Raw genomic sequence first — 26,627 nt, 5'->3', positions numbered from 1 at the left:
TGTGTCTTTGTTGAATTTTTGCTTTGACTATTATTGATTTATTATCTAATCCACCTATTCAAAGAGTGCAGTTTCTTTCAGTTCTTAGCTGGAAGCAAAGTTTTCACCATTATATAGTTTCATACAGATGGAGAGACTTGAGAAGCTGTTTCCTCAGTGCAGAGAAGATTGAGTAGAAATTTGCTGAAAGATGTCAAAGTTATGAAAGTAATGGATTTAAATGCATTAATACTGTTTCCAGGGCAAGAAGGTCATTGAGAGGGCATTCATTAAAGTCAATTTACAAAATAATTTGGGGGGAGGGGCTAATAAGGAAAGGAATTACACAGTGAGTTGTTACGGGCTGAAATGTGCTCCTTAGAAGAGTGGTGGGAACAGATACAATGGTCATTTTCAAAAGGGAAGTGGGGACTTGAAGGAGGAAAAAATACAGAGCACTGAGCAAATGTTGTGCAGTGTGATTAATTGGATAACTCTTCCAAATAGCTGACACTGTAATGATGTATCAAATGGCTTCCTCTGTCATTCTCTGAAAATGGAATGCAATGAGATTTGCAAAGTGCCTTTGTCAACATCTGAAAAGGAAACAAAACTGGATTATTGTTTGAGGTGAAGCACTTGACCTGATGAAAGACCACTATGTTGTGAACAGTTGAACTGCTATTTAGTTTCCTATTCACTGGCATCTTTTCCGACTTTCCAGCATTACATCTTTTAAAATCAGAGTTCCACTACAGCTTTTAAATTGAGGGTTTTTTTTAAAAGGACAGCATTATGCTCATGTATCACCATTACTTAGCCAGCAAAGTTCTTCCAATTGCAGCTCAGGTATATCTTCAATACTTCATTTTTAAAAAAAGTCCAGCAAGTGCAATTGTGTTTAACTGGTGTAAAATATTGTAGTATGTAAATCATATCCCTTAATCTGGAAATTGATTAAACCACAAATTATTTCTGTAAGTAACAGCAGCGACAGTTGGAAAACAATTTACCCATTATGATGCATGTTGGATCGTCCTTGACACATAATATAGTGTTCTTTAATTCAAGAACTTCCTCTCCTTTCTGTTAGGCATAAACCTTATAAATTTTCTTCCATAAAGATTCGATGGCAGCCAGTTTCCTTTTTGTCATTAACTGCACCTCTGAGAAGCTCAAGTACATTTGTAGTCTTGTAACTACTGCAATGGGAAATATATTTAACCACGTTTTTGACTAGTATCCATATGCACCACAATTAGATTAGCTGTAACAGTTTTGTTTGTAGCTCTGTTGAGAAAAAGTACATCTGTGTGATCTTGTCACATGGAAGGTCTTGGGCACTCCAGTAAGGTTCTGTTACATTAAATCATTTTCTTTTCTTCCCAGAGGAATACAAATCCAGTCTACTGTAAAATATAAAACTGCTAGCTGACAAGCATTTATATCAGAATAATGTAACTACAAAAGTAATATGAGACCAGGGACTGGGCAACTGAGATCTGCAGATAGAATTGTTACCAGTGTTTTCACTGTGGGCAAGCCCAATGACATTTCTAGAGGGTCATCTGGGGAGTGAGTTGGGGAATTAATGATTGAACATAAGGAAATGGGAGATAAGTTGAGCAGATATTTTCCCTCTGCCTTTTCTGTAGAAGAAGCAAATATCCCAGAAACGATTGTGAATTAAAAGGTGAAAGGCAATGAGGAGCTTAAAAAAAACAGAAGCACCAGATACTAGGAAAATTATTAGAATTAAAATCTATCAAGTCTCCTGGCCCTGATGGACTTCATCTTAGAATGTAAAAAGAAGTGGCTGCTTGATAGTAGATGCATTAGCTTTAATTTTCCAAAACTCTCTCGATTTTGGCTAGATCTCATCAGCTTAAAAAAAAACAAAAGTAATTCCTCTATTTAAGAAAGGAAGGAGACAGAAAGTAGGAACCAACAGGCCAGTTAGCCTCTAATCAGTCAGAGGTAGTGTTCTAGAGTCTGTTTTTGAGGTTATTGCAGAGCACTTCAAAAAATGTGATGTAATCTGGTTGTAAGTTCGCTGAGCTGGAAGATTTGTTCTCAGGCGTTTTGTCACAATGCTAGGTAACATCTTCAGTGAGCCTCCGATGAAGTGCTGGTGTTCTGTCCCACTTATTATTTGTGTTCTTGGTCTGTTGTAGTGGGTGATATCACTTCCGGTTCTTTTTCTCAGAGGTTGATATTCTGGGAAGGGGAGTCTGTTGCTCTCTTCCTCTTTGGTGAACTTTATACCGGTAAGGATGTTGTTTATGTGTACAATGGAGAGCTACAGACCAGCATCTACAGGAAAGTCACACACACTGACCAGATACTCAGCTACAGGAGCAATCATCCCAACACCCACAAACGGAGCTGGATTAGGACATTATTAAACAAGCCACAACACACTGCAGCAGCCGGGAACTACGAGACACTGAGGATAAACACCTATACAAAGTATTCAAGAACAACGGGTACCCGATAAGCACTTCAGATACATCGATTCCTACACAACAAGCCTAAACAAGAAGACACAACACGCCCAGAGACCCTAGCCATGCTATCATACATTAAAGACATCTCAGAGATAATGACCAGACTACTCCAGCCTCTTGGCATCGTGGTAGCCCACTAACCCACCAACACACTGAAACAGCTCCTGATGATTTTGACGCATCCCTTACTAACAACCAGCAGAACGAACATCATATACAAAATACCTGCAGGGACTGCAACAAACATTACATTGGACAGACAGGCAGGAAACTAGCCACCAGGATACATGCCCACCAACGAGCCACCAAAAGACATTAGATTAGATTAGATTCCCTACTGTGCAGTAACAGGCCCTTCGGCCCAACAGGTCCACACCGACCATCCAAAGAGTAGTCCACCCAGACCCATTCGCCTACTCCCCACTAATGCACCTATCACTATGGGCAATTTAGCATGGCCAATTCACCCAACACACACATCTTTGGACTGTGGGAGGAAACTAGAGCACCCAGAGGAAATCCACGCAGACACAGGGAGAATATCCAAACTCCATGGAGACAGTTGCCCGAGGCTAGTATCGAACCCGGATCCCTGGCACTGCGAGGCAGCAGTGGCTTGTGGGCTACCATGATGCCAAGAGGCTGGAGTAGTCTGGTCATCATCTCTGGGATATCGTTAATGTATGGTAGTGTGGCTAAGGTCTCTGGGCTTGTTGTGTCTTCTTGTTTAGGTTTGTTGTGTAGGAATTGATGTATCTGAAGTGCTTATTGGATACCCGTTGTTCTTGAATATTTGTATCGGTGTTTATCGTCAGCTTCTTGTAGTTTCTGGGTGCTGCAGTGTATTGTGGCTCATTTAATAATATCCTGATGCAGCTCCATTTGTGGGTAATGGGATGATTGCTCCTGTAATTGAGTATCTGGTCAGTGTGTGTGACCTTCCTGTAGACACTGGTCTGTAGCTCTCCATTGTACACATAAACAACATCCTTACCGGTATAAAGTTCACCATAGAGGAAAAGAGCAACAACAGACTCTCCTTCCCAGATGTCACAGTAGAATGAACAGCCAATGGAGAGCTGCAGACCAGTGTCTACAGGAAAGAGACACACACAGATCAGATACTCAACTACATGACCAACTATCACTTATATTCATATACACAGACCAAGAAGGACACCAGTTTGACTGGGACAATACATTCATCTGGGACAGGCTAAACAAAGACACGCACACAAATTCCTAGAGGCCTGACATTCAAACCAGAACTCCATTAACAAAAAAAAGGAGAAGATCCAAGATGGCGGCAACCCAGCAAGTCTGAGCCTGTAGTACTCCACCCAAAACTTGGGCAAAGTGGGCTACCCACCTCCACCACACCTTCCAAACCATTCAAAATAACTTTTACCTAATTCATTTGGTCATTCTGCATCAAGCTTGAGTAGTTTGGTGCAATGCTAAAATGACTAAAGGAAAGAATATTTGCAGCTCGCAGCAGGCAGGAGCCCCTCCCCCATCACGTCCCCCTCCAGCAACAGCAGAGACATCCGCGGCTGCCTCGGAGGACTTACCTACGGTGGCTGCAGGAGAAGATCGACGTTTTCATAGAGGAATCTAGGTCCAGGTGGAAATCACTTTCGGTCGTGCTGCAAAAGTATGACCGAGATATTGAAAAGCTCGAACATCACGTTGGAGAGGCAGAGCTAAAGGCTGCAATCTCAGAAGCTGCTGCAGAGTCAGCCGTGGGCTGGGTCTGGACTCTCGAACAACGAGTACGGGCCTTAGAAGAACACATCGACAACCTCGAGAATCGGGGTCGCCAAACAAATATTCGTTTGCTGGGCCTTCCCAAATGGGAAGAGGAAGGCCAGCTTGCAGTGTTTTTCGAGCAGTGTCTCCCTCAGATGTTGAAGCTGGAGTCTGGGTCAGACCAGGTGTGGGTAGAGTGGGCCCACTGGGTTGCTATACACAGGCCTGGGTCAGACCAGCACCCCCGCCCACTCTTGTTCCAGCTTCATTGTTACAGAGAGAAGCAAATGCTCCTGGAAGCCTTCAGAACCCTCGGGAAAGATCCCCAGGCCATGACACATAAAGGATCTAGGATTATGCTGTTCCAGGATTTCTCCCAAGCTTTGGTCTGCAAGAGGAGTGCGTATGATGAAACAAAGAAGCGTCTAAGGGCCTTAAACATCCAGTATTCCTTGCGTTACCCAGCGACGCTGTGTTTTAGTCACGAAGGATCCGTCTATAACTTTGGATCGCTGGAGAAGGCCAAAGAATTTTTGGACTCTCTTAAATAGACTGTAAGAATTAATCCGTGTGGTTAATGATGCTGTTTTGCTCCCCCTCCCCCGGTCTACCCTTTTTTTACTTCTTGTTTCCTTTATTCTTTAATATTGTCTCCGGGGGGTAGGGAGGGGGTCTTATTTGTTCTCCAGTAAGCGATTTCCTTTTCATTTATATAGACCGGGTGGTTTAGTTGATTCGTGTGGGGGAGGGCATTTGCTTTGTCCTACCTCATTTCTTTCTTAGAGCGAGGTTTTCTTTTTCTGTTATTATACTTAGTTATTACCTGCTGAGATTGTAACTTTATAGTTTTATATGCTTATATTTGGTATTATCTTTACTAAATGTATCTAGGTGTTGGTGTGGGTGGGGGTGGGGAGCTCACTTTCAATTTAACTTTATAGTACACTGGAATTTCTTTATTTTACTATGTGGTGCCTGGGTTGAGGGTGGGGTGCTAGTTGGGAGAGATTACGATGGGTTTACTGACAGGAAGTGATGTCCTCTGGGAGCAAGGGGGAAAATCTCTTTTTAAATGTGTTTTATATTTTGCTTATAGTGCATTAAAGAATTTCTATTTTTGTGAATTTTCTATGGTCTATTCTCGGGGTGTTTTGGGTGGAGTTCCTCCTCCCGGGGGGTCTCGGACTTGCAAGGACGATCATGGTTAGTCATTTGATTAAGTGGTGCACCTGGAATGTCAAGGGAAGTAATTCATCAATCAAAAGAAAGAAAATACAATCAAACCTCAAAAAAGAAAGGGTTGATATAGCTCTCTTCCAGGAGACACATTTACTGGGTAAAGAGCACTTGAAATTACAACAAGGAGGATTTGATCAGACCTTCTTTTCATCTTTTTGTTCAAAAAGTAGGGGAGTAGTCATTCTCATTCAGAAGAACCTTCCTTTCAAAATCTTAAGTTAGATAAAGGATGAATCTTGATGGTATATACTGATCAAAGCCCTTATAAATGGAGAGGAGTATGGGATTTTGAATCTTTATTGTCCTCTGGCACACTCTTTCAAATTAATAATGGAAGCATTCTCCAAACTGATGGCTTTTGGGGCTCATCACACAATTATAGGAGGAGATTTTTATTGTATTATGGACCCGGAGGTAGACAAGATACCCAAGAGTACTGTGGGTATATCTCTTCGATTCGGACAATTGGCGGATTTGAATAAGGAGCTAGGATTAGTAGATGTGTGGAGGTGCCTTCACCCGCAAGGCAGAGATTTTTCTTTTTATTCTAATCCACATAAGTGTCACACTAGGATTAATATGTTTTTTGCTCCCTCTACCTTTCTGAATTCCATACTATCCTGCAAAATTGGTAATACAATTATCTCTGATCATGCTGCAGTGTACATGGAAATCAAGACTAGGGACAATGAAGCGACCCCCCGACATTGGGGGCATATGGATTCTTTCTTAATGCAGGATAGTAAATTCATAAAATATTTTTCTCAAGAATTCAAAACCTTTTTGGAAATTAACTCAGGTATGGCCAGTAACCCGTCGGTGAGACCATTAAGGCCTATGCACAGGGTCTGATCATTTCATACTCGGCGACCCAGAAAAAACAAAAGGGAGAATAACAGCGTCTACTCAAGGCTTGCTTGAAGGCAGCTGAGACAGCGTATGATGATAGGCCCTCTGTTACTAAATTACAAAGGATTACGGCCCTTAGGACAGCCCTGAATACTACACTTACCCAAACGGCAAAAAGGGAAATATTATTTGCAAAGCAAAGATTATATGAATATGGTGATACCTAGCGTATCTTGCAAGGAAACAAAACAAATGGAAGCTATTGCGTCCATTAGGGAAAGTGCTGATACTTTGACTCATGATCATAAAAGGATCAACGCAATCTTCAGAGAGTTTTACTTTGATTTGTATAAATTGCAGGATTGTGAAAACAGAGCTAAGAAGATGGAGTCCTTTTTTAAAAGCTTGGCCTTTCCGTACTTAACCCTGGAACAGGTGTCGATCCTGAATGCTCCCCTGACAACCCAGGAAGTACTTGACGCAATCAAGCAGCTTCAGAGCGGTAAAGCACCTGGCCCAGATGGATTCCAGATTGAATTCTACAAAGAGTTTACAGGAGTACTGGCTGGTCCACTTATAGACATATATAATTACTCATATGGTCAGGGCTGCTTCCCCCCTTCGCTGAGAGAGGCGAATAGCTCTCTCATTCTCAAAGAAAAAGGCCCCAGAAGATTGCACATCATACAGGCCAATATCTTTGTTAAATGTAGAGTTTAAAATTCTTTCTAAAACATTAGCATTGAGGTTGGAGAGGGTGTGACCACACATCATAAAAGAGGACCAGACAGGGTTTATCAAGGGTCGTAGATCATCTAATAATATTAGAAGGGTTTTGAATGTGATTCAATTCTGCCATCAGGAAAGAATACCAGGAATAGAAGTCTTGTTGGATGCGGAGAAGGCATTTGACCGGGTTGAATGGTCATACCTGTTTTACACACTGGAAAAGTTCGGTGTCAGAAAGGTATTCTCTAAATGGGCCTCAACACTGTATAATGACCCCAAAGCAGCCGTGATCACCAATGGTTTAGGCTCGGATAGCTTCAGTGTGGGTAGGGGCTGTCGTCAGGGATGTCCTCTCTCACCGTTGCTATTCACGCTAATAATTGAGCCACTAGCGAAAGCTATACAGGCTAATTCTAATATAATGGCTCTGAGGGTTGGTACGGGTAAACATAAAATTACCCTTTATGCAGATGATGTTTTCCTTTTTCTTAGTAATCCTTTGATGTCCGTGCCCCGCCTGATCCAAGTAATTAATTTATTTAGTGCGTTCTCAGGTTTTAGATTAGATTAGATTACTTACAGTATGGAAACAGGCCCTTCAGCCCAACAAGTCCACACTGACCCTCTGAAGAGCAACCCACCCAGACCCATTCCTCTACATTTACCCTTTCACCTAACACTACGGGCAATTTAGCATGGCCAATTCACTTAAGCTGCACATTTTTGGACTGTGGGAGGAAACTGGAGCACCCGGAGGAAACCCACACAGACACGGGGAGAATGTGCAAACTCCACACAGACGGTTGCCTGAGGCAGGATTTGAACCCAGGTCTCTGGCGCTGTGAGGCAGGTTACAAAATAAATTTCACAATATCTTGGTAAGGCAGAATAGCTCTAATTAAAATAAATATCTTGCCCCGTCTCCTATACCTTATGAGAATGCTCCCTGTGAGGCTACCGAGGCCAGCATTGCACAAACTATATGGTTGGCTTGGTTCTTTCATCTGGAATCATAGACAGTCACTTAATAAGTTAAAGAAGCTGAAGCTTCCACAAGCAAGGGGAGGGCTGGATTTTCCAGACGTTAGGAAGTATCAGCTGATTCTCTATTAAGCGACATAGCTGATTTGGTCTCGCGTGACCCGCAATCAATCTGGATGGGCATCGAGGCCGTCAGGCAAAGTGTCCCCTTATTAATCTCCTATTTTTAGATAAAATGAAAGTCATTATGGACTATTGTAAAATCCCTATTGTATTAAACACAATTAAAGCCTGGAAGATAATGCGGCAAAATGAGGGCAACTCACAAAAAACCTCCCCTTATACTCCTATAGTGGGAGCATGGGGTTTTCAACCGGGGCTCACAGACACCACATTTAAATCCTGGAGGTCCAGGGGTATTTCCTGCTTAGGGGATCTGTTCGATGGGGAGGTTATGATGTCTTTTGAACAGCTACACCAGAAACTTGGACTACCTAATGGAAACTCTTTCGGTACTTCCAAATTCGAGATTACGTATAGAGGAAGACTACGTTATTAGATTGCTCCTATAAATCAGATAGGGAATGAAAAGAGTTGTGGCCAATGGGTTTACCCTTGGTCAGCACTCTCTATCATTCACTACATAACGAAGTATCAGAAGACATGGAAGGATTGTTTAAAACATGGAATCAGGAATTGGGGTTGAAAATCTCTTCAGAAATGTGGGACGACATCTGGGAAAATGCCAGAAAGATCTCTATTTGTAATAGAACCCAAGCCATTCAATTAAAGAAACTCCATAGGGCTCATATAGCACCGGAACGATTGGCAAAATTTAGGGCAGGAGCACCTCCAATGTGTTCTAAATGTAAAATAGAGATCGGCACTCTCACACACTGCTTATGGACATGTCACAAGATCCGCAAATACTGGGTCAGAGTAGCAAATGGTCTGACAGAAATCTTGGGAGCAGAAATTAGGGTGGATCCAGTATCTCTTCTCCTGGGCTTTTCAAGCCTGCCTTCACTGGATATGCACAGGAGGATATTATTCTCCATTCTCTCCTTTTGTGCAAGGAAAAATATCTTAGTAAACTGGGTAGCTGAGGGCCATCCAGGCCTTTTGAATTGGTATAGGTTGGTCATGGAATGTATTCCCCTTGACTTCCTTACAAATATGGTGCACCAAAAAAACTGAATTATTTTATAAAATATGGCAGCCCTTTCTGAACTATATAGATACAGATATTTTGGTCATTTTGTCAAGGGTTTTTATCTAGTTGTGGTAACAGTACTGGCTGGTCCGGGGACCCCCAGGGGGAGGAAGCCTGTACGAATACTGGTTTTGTTATGATTTGATGTTAATTCGTTCTGAGCATATACCTCATTATTTAATTATTATGGTTTTTTTCCTTTTGAGTAATGTAAGATATTTTATTATACGTTCTGGTTAGTTATAAGTTAGATTAGTAGTTAGTTGAGTGTTTTTTTTTTCTTTTCTCTTTGTTTGCTATGTTTTGGCTATTATTTATTTAATATTTAATTGTATATTAATGTTTGCATTTGTGTGTATTATTTTGTAAGTTTGTAATAATATATTATTAAAAAACATATTTTCTTCAATAAAAATATCTATCAGAAAAAACAAACAAATCAACTTGGACCCCATTTACCCACTTCTCAGAAAAAGAAGCGGAAATGATATTATCCACCTCAACAGACCGAGGCAATAGAGAGCGGAATAGAACACCAGCGCTTTTGCTTCATCAGAGGCTCATTGACGATGTTACCTAGCATGGTGACGAAATGTTTGGGAGCAAACCTTCCAGCTCATTGATCAAACTTACAACCTAATCCACAACCTGAGCTACAAATCTTCTCCAAAATTGTAATGTAATCTGGCAGAGTCAGCATGGTTTTGTGAAAGATATGTCATGTTTGATTAATATACTGGAATTCTTTGCATAAGTAAAATTATTCAAATAATAATAGGAAGCATAGATAAAAAGGAACCAATGGTTGTACATTATTTTGACTTTCAGAAGGCATTTGGCAAAGTGCTCCACCAAAAGGTTACAACATAAAATAAGATCAACATGGTAACAGGGATAACATAATAGCATGCATAGAGAATTGTTTGGCTAATAGGAAGCAGAGGATGGACATAAATGGGTCATTTTTGAGTTGCCAGAAAGTGACAAGTAGTGTACGATCGGAATCAGTGCTGGGGCCTCAGTTATTTGTATTTTGTATCTATGACATGGACGAAGGGACCAAATGTACAGTTGCTAAATGTGCTGATGATACAAAGACAGGAAAATAAGTTGTGAAGAGGATGTAAAGAGTCTACAAAGGATTGAGACAGTGGGCACACATTTGACAGCTGGAATACATGTGGGAAGTTATAAATTTGTCCACTTGGAAGGATAAAAACAGCATATTATTAAGAAGAGCACAGAACATTACAGCGCAGCACAGGCCCTTTGGCTCATGATGTTGTACTGACCTGTGAAACCAATCTGAAGCCCATCTAACCTATACTATTCCATTTTTGTCCATATGTCTTTCCAATGACCATTTAAATGCCCTTAAAGTTGAAAAGTCCACTACTATTGTAGGCAGTACATTCCATGCCCCTACTACGTTCTGAGTAAAGAAACTACCTCTGACATCTGTCCTATATCTATCACCCTTCAAATTAAAGCCATACCCCCTCGCCATCTGAGGAAAAAGGATCTCACTGTCCAACCCTATCTAATCCTCTGATTATCTTATATATCTCAATTAAATTACCTCTCAACCTTCTTCTTTCCAACAAAAACAGCCTGAAGTCCCTCAGCCTTTCCTCATAAGACCTTCCCTCCATACCAGGCAACATCATAGTAAATCTCCTCTGAACTCTTTCCAAAGCTTCCACATCCTTCCTATAATGCGGTGACCAGAACTTTACGCAACACCCCAAGTGCAGCCACACCAGAGTTTTGTACAGCTGCAACATGACGCCATGGCTCCAAAACTCAATAAAAGCTACCAATAAAAGCTAACACACCGTATGTCGTCTTAACAACCCTATCAACCTAGGTGGCAACTTTCAGGGATCTATGTACCTAGACACCGAGATCTCTCTGCTCATCTACACTACCAAGAATCTTACTATTAGCCCAGTACTCTGCATTCTTGTTGCTCCTTCCAAAGTGAATCACCTCACACTTTTCCACATTAGTCCAGCTCTGTAGCTTATCTATGTTCCTCTGTAAACTTCAACATCCTTCTGCGCTATCCACAACTCTACCGACCTTCGTGTTATCCGCAACTTTAATAACCGATTCTTCTACACTCTCAACCAGGTCACTTATAAAAATGACAAACAGCAGTGGCCCCCAAGGATACACCATTAGTAACTGAACTCCAGGATGAACGTTTCTCATCAACCACCATGCTTCTTTCAGCTAGCCAATTTCTGATCCAAACCAATAAATCACCTCAATCCCATGCCTCCAATATTTTGTGCAATAGCCTACCATGGGGAACCTGATCAAAAGCCTTACTGAAATCTATATACACCACATCAACCATTTTACCCTCATCCACCTGTTTGGTCACCTTCTTAAAGAATTCAGTAAGTTTTGTGAGGCACAACCTACCCTTCACAAAACCATGTTGACTGTCCCTAATGAACTTATTCCTTTCTAAATGATTATAAATCCTATTTCTTATAACCTTCCCAACACTTTACCTCCAACTGAAGTAAGGCTTACTGGTCTAAACATACCAGGGTTGTCTCTACTCCCCTTCTTGAACAAGAAAACAACATTGCATTCCCCCAGTCTTCTGACACTATTCCTGTAGACAATGATGACATGAAGATCAAAGCCAAAGGCCCTGGCTTCCCAGAGAATTCTAGGATAAATCCCATCCGGCCCATGGATTTATCTTTTTTTTGCACTTTCCAGAATAGGTAACACCTCCTCTTTGTGAACCTCAATCCCATCCAGTCTAGTGGCCTGTATTTTAGTCTTGTCCTCGGCAAATGGCGATACATTGCAGCAATCTGCAACACAGGAACCTGCGTGTCCTGAATGACACAAGTTATTATGTTAAGTAAGTAAAAGGCAAATAGAATCTTCTTGTTTAATAAGTGGGGTGGTTGCTTTAATTTGTAGAGCGTTAGTGAAACCACATCTAGATTAATGTCTATACTTTTGGTCTGCTCATTTGAGAAAAAAATGTAAGTGCATTTGAGGCAGCTCAGTGAAAGCTCACTTAACTGATATCTGGGCTGGGGGACAAGCTTTCCATTGGAATTTAAAAGAATGAGAGGTGATATTATTAAGTCATAGAAAATTGTGAGGTGTCTTGACAGGGTAAGTACAGGGCAATAGTGAGCCAGCTGGAAAAATAAGGAGAAACTGGGAAAGTGAGATTCTCGACATTGAGATAAAAATGTCCTATTTTCCAGCAATGATTTAAACAGTGAGATGAGAATCTCACGAGCGAGTGGCAAAGGGTGCTGTTTGCATTCCGTAACAACTCCATACTACTAATCTCATCTCAATTAGATGTAGTTTGCTATTCTCCCACACAGTAGGGAGAAACTAGATGGTGACAGTAGCCAACATGAAAGTTAGAGCAGATATTCAACTCCCCCTCCCACTCTGCCGAAGACATGGAGGTCCTGGGCCTCCTTCACCGCCGCTCCCTCACCACCAGACGCCCGGAGGAAGAAAGCCTCATCTTCCGCCTCGGAACACTTCAACCCCAGGGCATCAATGTGGACTTCAACAGTTTCCTCATTTCCCCTTCCCCCACTTCAACCTAGTTCCAAACTTCCAGCTCAGCACTGTCCCCATGACCTGTCCTACCTGCCAATCTTCTTTTCCACCTATCCACTCCACCCTCCCCCCCAGACCTAGCATCTTCATCCCCTCCCCTTCTCACCTATTGTACTCTATGCTACTTTCTCCCCACCCCACCCTCCTCTCACTAATCTCTCCACCCTTCAGGCTCACTGCCTTTATTCCTGATGAAAGGCTTTTGCCCGAAACGTTGATTTTACTGCTCCTCGGATGCTGCCTGAACTGCTGTGCTCTTCCAGCACCACTAATCCAGAATCTGGTTTCCAGCATCTGCAGTCATTGTTTTTACCTAGCTCCAGCTTACCATCTGTTGCTCCAGACCTCCACTGGCCAGAATTCCCTTAGTGAATCCATACTTAGTGACTGCCTGCAACTCCCTTCCACCCCACTCCACTGTCCACAGAGGTTGATATCGAATTCTAACCAGCCTCTCACCACAACATTATAGCACAACTCTGACTCAGTTAGAATACCAATTTCCACTTCAGTGTTACACTTAGAAGTGCACTAACACCTTGTGTTATAATGCTGCTGCCAGGCTACTTTGCATGCAGGGACAAGCATCTATCTCCTGGATTGGACAAAGGTGCAACTCAGGCTCTGAACTTGTTCTCTTTTTGCTGAATCATGTTGCGCCAACTTGGATGCTCACAATATTTCTGCTAAGTCTTGCTTTGACTTGCATTTCAGTATTTTGCTGCCTCAATCAGAACTCATAGGCTCACAATATTTCTGTCTTGTCTTGCCTTGCCTTTTAGCACAAACTCAAAACCAGGCAATTTGTCATGTTTGTCAGCAGCGATCACTAAAGGGGACAGTTATGTTGCAGTGTAGCACCATGCTACGTCAGCCTCACACATGCTGCTGTGGGTGCCAGCAATTTACAACATAAGCACACTGCATCTTCTTCAAAATAAATGGAGAAGTCTCAAAGTCTAAGGAAAGTAGACTTTAGTCAAGTCAACAATGACTGTCTTCAATTGGGGTACTGGAACATCTTCTCCCATTAAGGCAAATATTCTCTCTTCACAGGGGCTGAGGTGGCAAATGTAGTTCACGCACTAAATGTCTCTTCTCTCTCCACCTTATTGGTGGAATATTTTCTGTTGCACAGGCTGGGTTTAGATATGGCACTCGGGGTGGGAATTGGATAGGTCCCAGCAGTAGCAAGTACTTCCACTGCTAGTGAGCCCAAGATAGTATGAGTGCGTTGCCATGAAGGTGTGGCACATACATAGTAAGGAGAGCAATGTGAGATAATTCACTCCAGCTCATCAGAGAAACCTTCCATGAAATTCCCCAAAATTGACAATTGGCCAAGTGGAGACACGGTGAAGATGAGTTCATTGAATACTCTTAAGCACCAAGGTTATTAGATTCTGGACTAACAAGAGAGTCAGTGGATTATGGGTACTTGCGAATGTGGTGTTCAGGAAATCAGATCAGCCACGATCTTGTTAAACGGCAGAGCAGGCTTGAGGGGCCAAACGGTCTCCTCCTGCTCCAAACTCATTCACACAGATTTCAGTCTTGAGTAAAAATGCAAATGTTTATAGGAACCACAGGCCAACAAAAAATGCAAGCTGTGTTTGGAGTTTGATTTATTTTTAAAGCACAAGTTTGTTAAAGATACCAGGATAGTGAGAAAGGTTTTCATGCTTCTTGTAGACAGAAGATATTCAGGTGGAAGTAATTCTGAAATGCTTTGCCTTTGATCGACAAAAAAGTGTCACGACAAAAGTCAGGAAATGAAAAACAATATGAGCAATATCAATAGCAAAAGCAAATTGCCACGTATAATTTTAATCTCTCAAAATCATCAGTCTATTGAAATGATGCAGATTTTGAGTATATCATGACGAAGTAAAGAAGTCATATTTAAAATAATTTGGAAATTGTTGCCACAGTCACAGCGTGATGCCTTTTTTTACTCAGTGGTCTATTTTTAGGTACCTGATGCTTGCTGCAGCATAACTGCTTGTAAATATATTGCACATCACTCCTGGTTCCCAACCAACTATAAGGAAGTGCAATTTAGCATTAAGCTGCCATCCAATTGGTACATTCGCTTTGGTGTTTCACAAAGACACTACTGAGTTTCCTTGGAAACGCACTTCTCAAACTCATGGCAATGTTGCTGTTAATGCACCGTAATGGGTCAAGCAGAATTACCACAGATATTTCTGAGAGAGAGAACCAAGATTTAAGTATAGCAAGATGATGGCCTAGTGATATTATCACAAGACTATTAATCCAGAGACCCAGGTAATGTTATAGGGTGTTTATAATGCTATATGGTATTCAAATTCCACCATCCACAGTGGTGGGATTTGAATTTAATAAAAATCTGGAATTATGACTCTCATGACCATAAATCCACTGTTTCTTTTTGGGAAAAACCAATTGGTTCACTAATTCCCTTTAGGGAAGGAAACTGCCATCCCTTACCTGCTCTGGTCTACATGCGGTTCCAGATCCACAGCAATGTGATTGACTCTTAATTGCACTCTGGACAATTAAGCATGGATCACAAATGCTGGCCTAGCCAGCAACACCCTCATCTCAAAACTGAATTAAGAAAAATTCCCCTTCAGCGAAGCAAAAATCTCAGAATAAAATCATGAATATTGCAGAGTAATATGTGCAAAGGTCTTTGTGAGGTACATTAGAATCAAGTAGGAAGAAAAAGTTTATTGTTCTGCATTAAAGTTTGGCTTTTTTTCATTAACATTTCAAATTTTAATGTCAACAGGCCTTTAGAATTCCAGAAACATTGGGATTTTAATAAAATCATTTTTCATATTATCATTCTTCAGTGACACATTGAGGACTATTTGTCTACTGCTTAACCCATTCACATTCTCTGTGCATGTGTCTTTTGTTATATTGCCAGATACTAACATTGGCAGCATATTGTATCTTCTGGATGCCAGTCACTGGTGGTTTGGGTAGTTCTCCCTTGCCTATCCTCCTTTCTACTCTCTTAAAAATAACAAAATTTAAGAGTTTAAACAGCCCCTAGTGAGTCTCTGTAATAGAAACAAAATCAAATGTTTATTGGAAACTTGGAGAATTCGAGTGGAAACTTATTCAATTAAAATAACATTGTCTGAGGTGAGGACTCACTCCAGCCCCTGCAGTGTTCACTGGTCTATAAAGGCTTCTATAGTGTCAGTGGACACCAAATCCTCCTTTCTATGGTGAGTGTAAAGGCCTATCTATTACCAGTGGTAGGGGATAGACCACTGTAAAGACTTAATAAGAAGAGGCACTCATCTCGCAGAACAAGATTTTTTTTATATGTTAGCAATAGGTACAATTAACATCAGCTAATTAGGCTTAATTACAATTATTGAGGGCCATTTATGTATCATGTTTCTTTCCACTGGAATTTGAGCAATACCAGCTAGAAAATATTGTGTGACGTCATCGCATTGGGAGGATCTCAGTGTAGCTCAACACTTACCTCAGGCTGTTACGTCATTGTCACATGATATAATTTTTATCGCCAATTATCTGGCAGTTGCATAAAGCAATTATCAATTTCAGGCTACTAAAATAAAAATGAATCCTTTCCTGAGCAGTGAGACTGTTGCTGTGACAAGATTGTATGTTTGGAATTTTGGGAAAGCCATATTAGAAAATGCCTAGGTGACAGAGGTATGCCACACTGATGGAAATCTGAAATATAAGCAGAAGATGGTAGAAATATTCAGTAGGTAAGACAGCTTCTGTGCAGAGAAAGATAGAGTTTCAAATTTGACACAGCCTTGTTTCATTCCTGACAGTTGTTGTTTGAGCTGCTGACCTGTCAGCATTTTCTGGTTTGCTTCTTTCCAACAAAAACAGCCTCAAGTCCCTCAGTCTTTTCTCATAAGACCTTCCCTCCATACAGGCAACATCATAGTAAATCTCCTCTGAACTCTGTCCCGAAGTCCACCTTGGAGGATGCGTACATTGGGGAAACCGAGCAAAGGCTACAACAACGGATGAATGGGCACTGCACAACAATCAACAGACAGGAGGGTTCCCTCCCAGTTGGGGAACACTTCAGTGGGCCAGGACATTCAGCCTCGGACCTTCGGGTGACCATCCTCCAAGGTGGACTTCAGGACAGGCAGCAGAGAAAAGTGGCCGAGCAGAGGCTGATAGCTAAGTTCGGTACCCATAGGGAGGGCCTCAACTGGGACCTTGGGTTCATGTCACATTACAGGTGACCACCATTGCACTATACACACACAGATACTCCTACACACACATAGGCACCCCTATACACACACACACGGACACACTTACACACAGACGCGCACACAGACACCCATGCACATCCTTACAGACACATACACTCCCACGCTCACACATGCACCCCCTCACAGACTTAAGACACTCTGCACTCATTGCACACACACACATACACTTTCTCACACTCACAACCCCCAACCCAGACAGACACACACATACAGACAGACAAAGACCCACGTGCACACATATATTTTGTGGGGTGAATTTGTACTTGCAGGATTACATGGTACTTTGCTCAAAAACTGCATGCATTCATGTAGAACTTTGAGCTCAAAAACTGCATGAATTTATTCAAAACTCCATTATCTCACTTTTTAGATTAGAATCAATCTAAACATCATGGCATAGACAGAGAACACAGGGGGCCAACACCTTCAACATATTGTCTAGCTATCACCATTGTTAACAGCTAACCCGAGAATGCAACTTTTAAAAAAAAGGTTTTGTGATTTACACATGAAAGAAGTGAAACTATCACTGTATCCTAACAGATGAAAGGCTTAACAGACTATCAATCTTTCAATGTATAATTTCAGTTACATCACACTGTAAATGTTTGCTATAAATTCTGTGTGTTAGGATTGAGCCCTCCACTACCAGCTGATGAAGGAGCGTCGCTCCGAAAGCTAGTGTGCTTCCAATTAAAGCTGTTGGACTATAACCTGGTGTTGTGTGATTTTTAACTCTGCCAAAAAGAGAGCTCCTTGAAACGGCAGCCTGTTTGTTCATTCTGTCGACTGAGTTCATTGTGCCCAGGCTTGGTGATTGTAGGCAATGTTTCCAACATATGAAGTTTCTCATAAATCAAAGTAGGAACTCCGAGTTTTTTGACACCTGCCATGCTTCTGGGTAAAATGTTAATTTTGGTTCAGACTGGCTTTTGCTTAATCCACATTGATTTTGGGAAACTTAGCAAACCCCCATGTGAGTCAGGTTACCCCATGACTATTTTAAATGTTTTTTTTCCCCTTTTTAAAAACTACTTCAGTCATTGGAAGTTTCAGGTAGTAGCTTGGTCTTTGGGATTCAAAGATGAATAATCCACATGGTGACACTGAAGCAGGTAGATGTTGAGGTGCAGGATTTTGTCTTGCGATGTAATGTAGAGGTTTTAATGTATTTTGAAATTGAATATTTTGACTGCAGAATAGATTCTGACATAGATTAGGTATTACATATATGCTCAGAGTTGGGTTAATCTAGGATAGGGATCACAGCTTTGTAAAATAATAAGTTCTGCCTGATAAGCTTACCGGAGTTCTTTGAGCAATAATTGAGAATATTGATGTAAGAATTATAGTTATTGTGGGTGATCAATTTTTTTTTATATATGATGCCACATGCAAGGCTAAAGGAAAATTGTCAGTCTGGACAGTAACCAAAAGACTGAAAGCAGAAAGTAATGGGAATGGATTTTTTTGGACCGGCTGAATATAAATAGCTATTTTCCTGGGCCAGTGTTAAAATCAGGACGGAAGGAAAGGCTGTTAAGTAGAACAGCAAAAGCCATCAATGAACAGAAACAGATGAGGATGACTAAAGAATATTAGGAGAATTAAAGCTTCAAGAGAGATGAACAGCCATAGGGTCGGTCTGGTATGCTATTGATTCTGAAAGAAAGGGAGAAGAGGACACATTTGTACACAGTGCACGTGCCTGTTTATGAGGTAACTTGATGTATGACTGTAGATTGTAGACATCATCAACAAAGTCACAGTGACCTGCAGAATATGACAGCAGGTTCAGAAAAAGGTGCAGCTTAAATAGAAACTGAAAGATGAGTATTGAATGCCACCACACAGTAGGAATAATATTTATAAGGAGAAGTTGAAGTTCAAAAGCGATATATGGTGTACTGACATGGAGAAATAGTAACAGGAGTTGACTCAATTAGGGTAATGTATTTGAGAAGAGCAGGGTTGTAGAAATCAAACCATACTTTCCATGAGAGACAACTGAATATAGTACCAGAAAGAACTTGCATTAGCCAGATCACAGTGTCTCGATTACCACTGCTCCTTTGTTTAAAAGAATAATTTAAATTGGTGAAAAGGCACCACATGGTAGATTCCAGTTCTGAAAAGACAGAGAATTGTTTGAGGGGGAGAGTTTGAAACACACTAGATCCATGGAGATTGGATTGTAAGAACATGACCGGTCACATATCAATAACTCCATTCAACTTGGGCACTTGAACACTTCAGGAAAGGTTGATCATTTCAGAAAGGTAAATTTCAGAAAAGTAAGGAAATGCAGTGGAAGCATATTGAAGTCCAGGCAAATTGAACACCTCAAATTATGAGATGACAATAACATGCTACAAATCTGATATATGAAAGAAAATATTGGAAACTCTCAGCTGGACCGGTAGCTCTGAATATCTTCTCCAATATTTTGAGCCTGTCTTTAAGTTTGAAAATCATCTTATCCCAATCATGGAAGTTTTAAATAGTCCTTCTGGTCTCAGTTCAGTTGTCTCCATTTCTGCTGCTTTAATTGGGAACTCAACACTGAGAGATGATGGCTGTCTCTTTCCATTCAATGGCTTTGACCCTCCTACTTGCCAAGTGACTTCCTGCAGGTTGTTTGACTAAGTAGGACATTTCCCTCTCTGTCTGTTGTCTTGCTTGAGAATTTTTCTTGTCACTGTTTAATTTCGTTCATTGCACTCTCACCTTCCTTTATTGTATTGTCTCCTACAGAGTTTCTGAACCCTTTCTAGCCATCTGCAGCTTTATGAATTCTGGCTGAAGTTGGAGTTCTGGGTTTGCATGGAGGTTTTGGGAAGGTAGCACTATCTAGCCTTTCAGGTCATTTCTAAGCAAATTATTGACTTCTGGCATAATTAAATTTCAGATCATCTCTACTGACACCAGCCTGGTAATGAGTACAGTCTTCAAATGTATTTTCACTAATGGTACCTCAACACCTTGTTCGGTTAATCCTTCAACTAACATGCTTGAATTTGCCCTATATGGGAAAACCTCAACTTCCCCTGCCAGCAGTCTCTGCAAGCAAACAGTGTCTCTGTTCTCCAGAAGCATAGGGTGTTCTTTCTCTTTTGCATGAAGTCCTGTAGCTTCTGTACTTTCCTTTGGTATTTGCACACAGAGTGACTATATTTGTAGCAATGGATATGGGTTGTGCTGAAATGTTACCTGTGATTTTCTATATATACCAACAATGCTCCTTTGTGTGATGTTGGATCAGACGGTATGGCCCTGTAACTCTGCTGCCTACATTTTTCCTTTCAAAAGTTGGCGATTGGTCTTGCCACTTTGCTACCTCGCTGTTTTCCCAATACGATCAAGCTCCTTTCCTTCTGCTTTCATTTTCTCCTTTCCCTGCTGATATAGACCCACTGGCTTAGGCCTGCTCTGATTCAATGGAGTGATTTACTTCAAAGTCCTTGGCCATTACAGCAGCTACCCATGTAGAGGTAACTTTGTTCTTCAGGCACATGTTATTATTGTCAGAGACAATTTTTGAACTCACCTAACACCAGTTCTCTTTTCACCCTCATCAAGCATGTTCTATTTTTAGATATCGTATCCATCAGTTGAACACAATTTTGTTTGATTCTTTCAAATCCCAGATATATTTGTATAGGTTTCTTACATGAATTTCATGCCTGCTGCTGTGCTTCTGGCACAAGTTCGTAAGTACAGCTTGCCTCCTTAGTTTGTTTGAAAACAGCAATCAATTCAGGAGATAAGGTGGAAAAGATCTCTTGAGATTTTCCTATGAACTGACCCAAGATCATCAGTATCCACATATTTTTGGGGTAAACATGGTCTATCCTACTTTTTTGAAGCTGTGAGGAAGGATTCAATGTCTCTGTCTTTGAATTTCATAGAATCATAAATCCCTTCAGTGTCGAAGCAGGCCATTCAGCCTATCGAGTCCACACCGACCCGCTGAAGAGCATTCCACCTAGACCCATCCCATCCCTGTAACCTCGCATTTCTTATGGCTAATCCACACAGCCTGCACATCCCCAAATACTGTGCACAATTTAGCATGGCCAATCCACCTAACTTGGACATCTATGGAATATGGGGAATTTTATGTCTTTGAAGCCTGTTTCAGTGTCATGGCCTTTTAGGCTATTATTAGGCAGAGTGAGATTCTTCCTTGCAGCTTTAAGTTGTCTAGTTTCTAATTCTGTGCGCTTGCAGCTCCAGTTCCAACTTGCCTGGTTAGAATTCCCTGTCCCTTTTTTTCCCTCCTCATTCTTACAATTCTTTCAGGGCCTGAAACTCTAGCACATTTTCATTGTCTTGGAACTCTAGCTCTTTTTCTTCAACTTGCTGCTCTAACTGTTCCCTTTCTTGTTGAGGCTTTCCTTGCTCCTGTTCACAGACTTTCAACTCCAAATTAATTTTTAATTTTTCCAACTCAGTTAGGGCTAATGTACCCCAGTTTGGTTCCAACGGAGTATTTGCTGTCTGACATGACACAGGACAGTAAGTATTTCTAACTGAAGTGAATCAACAGTAGACAGTCATGTGAACCCTGCGAGTCATCATTTTAGGCTCCTTGTGTCCACGACAAAAGATTTGTCTCTTTGCAAGATGTATTACACCGCTGAAATGAAATGCATGTCACTTCTTTCCCAAAAAGTAGAAAAGCCCATGTTGAACAATGTTTATCTGTTTTCTTTTAGGAGGTATTTTTGAAACTACTGAAAATGAGCCAGTTAGCATTGAAGAGATGGCCTTCAAATTTGCAATCACTAGTATAAACAGAAATAAAACACTAATGCCTAATACCACCCTGACATATGATGTTCAAAGAATCAATCTTTATGACAGCTTTGAAGCTTCCAGGAGAGGTCAGTGCTTTTTATTTCAAGTTATTAGTTTCTGAAACTATATCCTTGAAAAAGCTTGATTTTCAATTAGAAAGAATATGTATCAGGTTTATAATAAAACTTAATTGTTTCTTTTAAATCCACTAGCTTGTGATCAGCTCACGCTTGGAGTAGCAGCAGTATTTGGACCATCTCACAGTTCTTCTATAAGTGCAGTACAGTCTATCTCTAACGCAATGGAAGTTCCACACATTCAGACACGTTGGAAACATCGCATTGTGGATCAGAAGGAATCATTCTACGTTAATCTCTATCCAGAATATACATCTATTAGTCGAGCTATCTTGGACTTGGTGCAGTACTACAAGTGGAAGACAATCACTGTAGTTTATGAAGATAGTACAGGTGTGTAACTGAATGTACAAGCAATACTACATACCTTACTCGTCTTATGATTTTAATATGTCATTAAAATCTTCACCAATTTATATGGTTAAGTCACACTCCTAATCCAATTAGCTGGAATATTACTTCTGCTACGTATACATAGCTTGTTTTTGTATAAATGTTTCAATGCTTTATACTGACTTGGTAATTCTGATTAATTTATCTGGCAATAAACCCAGAATTGTTCGAATGTCATTCAACAGCAGCAATGTGCACATGTTTTATTCTGAGCTGACAAAATCTCTGTGAGAAATGTTGCATTATTGATATATATTTAATTTAATTAGAAAACGGTAGGTTTGTGTTGATTGTAGCAAATCTTATTTAAATAATAAATTGCGGGAGGCTTTACTAATAAGGATTGAATTTATGAAATAAATGATCTGCTATGAAATTCATGTGCTTTCTTTCCTCCAAAACCATAATCTCTATTAAAACTTTGCAAGGGCAATTCGGGATGGGTACCAAATACTAGTCTTGGCAGTGATGCTCATAACTCATAAGCAAACAAGCAGATGTTGTTCAGCTTCATATAATTCAGTTCAACTAGAGTTTACTTTGTTTTTGCTATGATTTTCACACTGATCTAACTCTAAAGTGGCATCAATCCAAAGAAAAATTAGTGGAGTTTTGCCAACTTTGCAAATTTGCCGAGGAATCTTAAGAAATTAAATGATATAATTGGCAGCCAGGATACAACTAACATTGTATATCTCCATATTTACTGAGATGAGTCTGTTTCCAGTGGCAAAAGGAAGGATAAGGATAATTATGAAGAGACATGATCAAATATTCTGTAGTAAACAATTATTCCTGGGCTACTGTGCCTTTGCAACTACATGTTAAGACATATGCCATAATGTTAGATTGATATTCTAGAATTTAATTGCGTATCTTTGGGAATTGGTGATTCAATGTAGCTGGTTTTTCTCATTTAGCAGATTAAATAATGAGGTCCAGTCTATAAATTATATTTAAAAATACATTTGCAGATAGAAAAGGTCTGATTGGGGAAATGGTTTTTTGCTTTGTGCATTCTTTATGTTAATAGAACCATGAAATATTACAGGTCATTCGGTTCATTAAGTTTGTGCTAATATTTTTCCTCACATGATCAATAATGTAATTTCATATTCCCCATGATTTTTAAATATTTCTCAAATTAATGGTCTTTTTTTTATCCAATGGCTTGTATAGAGAGTTCTGCATCATAAACATCTTCTATGTGAAGAGTCCCATTTTCTCATTTAAATGTCCTCTACGTGTCACCTTGTTTCATTTTCTTGAAGACTTAAATCTTTTCAGTTGTAGTAGGAAAATAAAATCTCACAATTATAATTCCATGTTCCAAGTGAGATTCAAATAAATCTACTAGAATTTCTCCTTTGATTCTTCTTCTTCCTCTAAAGGAATGTCCAAAACTATACATCATACTCTAACTTCAATCTAACTAACTAGTACACGTAGACTTTCTGATTTTATATGACAGCCCTGAATTTTCAGTGAATGACTGCAAGGACCATGACAACATGGTCTCCAGTTTTAAGACATTCACATGAATAACAAACTAAAAACAACATTAACTGAATGCTATTTTTATTGGCAACCTTTACTCTAAACTGTTGTAAAGGTTGCCAAAAATGCTACATGTTGTGAAGGTGCCGGTGTTGGACTGGGGTGGACAAAGTTAAAAATCACACAACACCAGGTTATAATCCAACAGGTTTATTTGGGAGCACTAGCTTTCAAAGCGCTGCTTCCTCATCAGGTGGCTCTGAATCAGTCCAAAACTATTCTCCATTTCCAATGGCTTGTTTCCTTTCCTTTTCCCAGCTGGATAACTTCTAATCATAGAACTGACATTCACTGTAAAGAACTACAGAAGAGATTAACTCCTTCTAGCCCATTAAGCGACCTTTCCAACTGCCTTTAAATCCTCTTGAACTCGATCTTTTCAGACTGAGCATGAGCTCCCACCTCATTCTGCATGGTGAAGAATAAAATCAGTATTTTGTCTGCTTCAGATGAGGACTTGCTGTCTCCATCTCCCACGGTTCACTGCTGAGAGGGTTGCACACTGACTTCTGTCTGAGAGTTTTAGGTCTATATTAGAAACCCTGCAATAGGTATGACTGATTTTCTTTGTATGCTTCCAATTCCAAAGCTTATCTCCATGGCAACATGAATCACATGATGTTATAACAAGACAGAAATTCTAATGAATTACCTCCTAGGCTCCCAATTCCATTTTATCATGGAATTAAGTGCACAGTTTAAAGTATAATTAGTTATAACCCTTCTCATCATAACACCTCCCTGTGAAAATTGGAGATTGACAGTAACCGTGATCAGCATAGCTGTTTTTGTCATTGTCTACAGATTTTAACTTCTTGCACCTTCCGACTAGTGATTCCACCCAACACCCTTCTCACCTTTAACCTTTAACCTTTGAGTCACCAAGGATTGTTGCCAACAGTAGTCAGAGCAGTCAAAAAACCTAAAAACTTTATAAACATTATATTTATACCATATGCATTACACATATCTAAATGCAATACCAGGAGTTTTTTTGTTAAACCTTTGAAGTTTGTTCCATTACTTGCTGACTTTTACTGACTTGTATATCTTTGTACATTGGAAAACACAGTTTGTGTACTCCATTTAAGAACATAAAAACTTAAAAATAGGAGTTGGATCAGACCATTTGGATTCCTGAGGCTATTTTAGTATTCAGTAAGGCCATGGCTGAACTAATTGTGGCTTCAGCTACACTTACCATGTTTCCTTCCCTCATTAACTCTTGACTCTCTTGTCAATCAAAAATCTGCCTTCTATTAAATGTATTCAATGATTCAATCTCCACTGCTTTTGGGGTAACAACCTTTGAGAGATTAACATTATTTCTGATATCCATCTTAAATGGGAGACCCTTTGTTTTGAAATTGTACCTAGTTCTAGCTTCCCCCTTGAGGAATTACATTTTCTCAACATCTACCCTGTTAAACCCACTCGGAAATTTCTATATTTCAATATAATACTTCCCATTCTTCTAAATTCTCATGGAGTGGATCTATTTTTGTTAGACAACCCCTTTGTTCCAGGTACTAACCTATTGAACTTCTTCTGAACTGCCTCCAATGCAAGTATTACATAAGGAAACCAAAATGATATATAATATTTTAGGTGTCGTCTCAGTTGTAGCAAGGCTTCCACCTTTTAAACTCCATTTCCCTTGCACTAAAGTTTACATTCCATTTGCTTTCCTGTGTTCCTGCTTGCTAACTTTTTGTGCTTCATGTGTGCAGACACCCTGAGTCCTCTGCACCATAGCATTCTGAAGTTTCTCTCCATTAAATAATATTCTACTTTTCTTTCCATCAAAGTGAACAACCTCAAATTTTCTCATATTAAACTTCATCTACCAAAGATTTTCCCAGTCACTGAATCTATCTATATCCTTTTGCAGACAGCTTTCACACTCCTCACAACTTGCCTATCTTTACATCAACACAAAGTTGACTACATATGCTCAGTCACTACGTACGAAGTTTATAGGTTGTTAATAGCTGAGGTCTGAGCATTGTTCAATGGGCATTCCACTAGCCACATTTACAGATTTTGCAACTTGAATTCTATTTATTTCCTTATATTATTTCGCATTTTCCACATTAAGTTGTTTCTGTCACTCATCTACCAAGCATTATGGCTTATCCAATACTTTTATGTAGATTTTCTTCATCTTCATATTCAACATAGTTTACCATTGCATCTAATCACCAGCACATTTGGTTAATATTTTCCAATTGTTAAAGTCACATCACGCATATCAAAATTATTAAGAGTTGACCTGGCCCAGGTCCCGGTGAATTATGCTTCCAGTCTAAGTGATTTTATTCTGCTGTTACATTTCACTATCTGGATTTCAAATGCGCCCCGTCACAATTTCTGATTAATTTCATGTGCTTTTGTCTTTTTCATGAACCTCTTAAATAGTACTTTATTAAATTAGATTCCCTACAGTGTGGAAACAGGCCCTTTGGCCCAACAAGTCCACACTGACCCTCTGAAAAACAACCCACCAGACCCATTCCTCTACATTTACCCCTTACCTAACACTACGAACAATTTAGCATGGCCAATTGACTAACCTGCACATTTTTGGACTGTGGGAGGAACC

The 26,627-nt window shown here is 40.1% G+C and overlaps 1 protein-coding gene across 5 annotated transcripts in view; it reads left to right on the top strand.

The window, feature by feature from the left end:
• The window catches only part of LOC140486191 (glutamate receptor ionotropic, kainate 1-like), a 321,766-nt gene that overhangs the window by 171,189 nt on the left and 123,950 nt on the right, over positions 1-26,627 (top strand). For all 5 annotated transcript variants that reach the window (XM_072584967.1, XM_072584970.1, XM_072584968.1 and 2 more), the window contains exons 3-4: positions 21,857-22,024; positions 22,151-22,408. In XM_072584967.1, coding sequence (XP_072441068.1) covers positions 21,857-22,024; positions 22,151-22,408 — 426 coding nt within the window. The remainder of the gene's footprint in view (positions 1-21,856; positions 22,025-22,150; positions 22,409-26,627) is intronic.

Source organism: Chiloscyllium punctatum, chromosome 15, assembly GCF_047496795.1.
Source record: "Chiloscyllium punctatum isolate Juve2018m chromosome 15, sChiPun1.3, whole genome shotgun sequence".
Lineage (NCBI taxonomy): Eukaryota > Metazoa > Chordata > Chondrichthyes > Orectolobiformes > Hemiscylliidae > Chiloscyllium > Chiloscyllium punctatum.
This window is presented reverse-complemented; position numbering and strand designations above follow the sequence as displayed.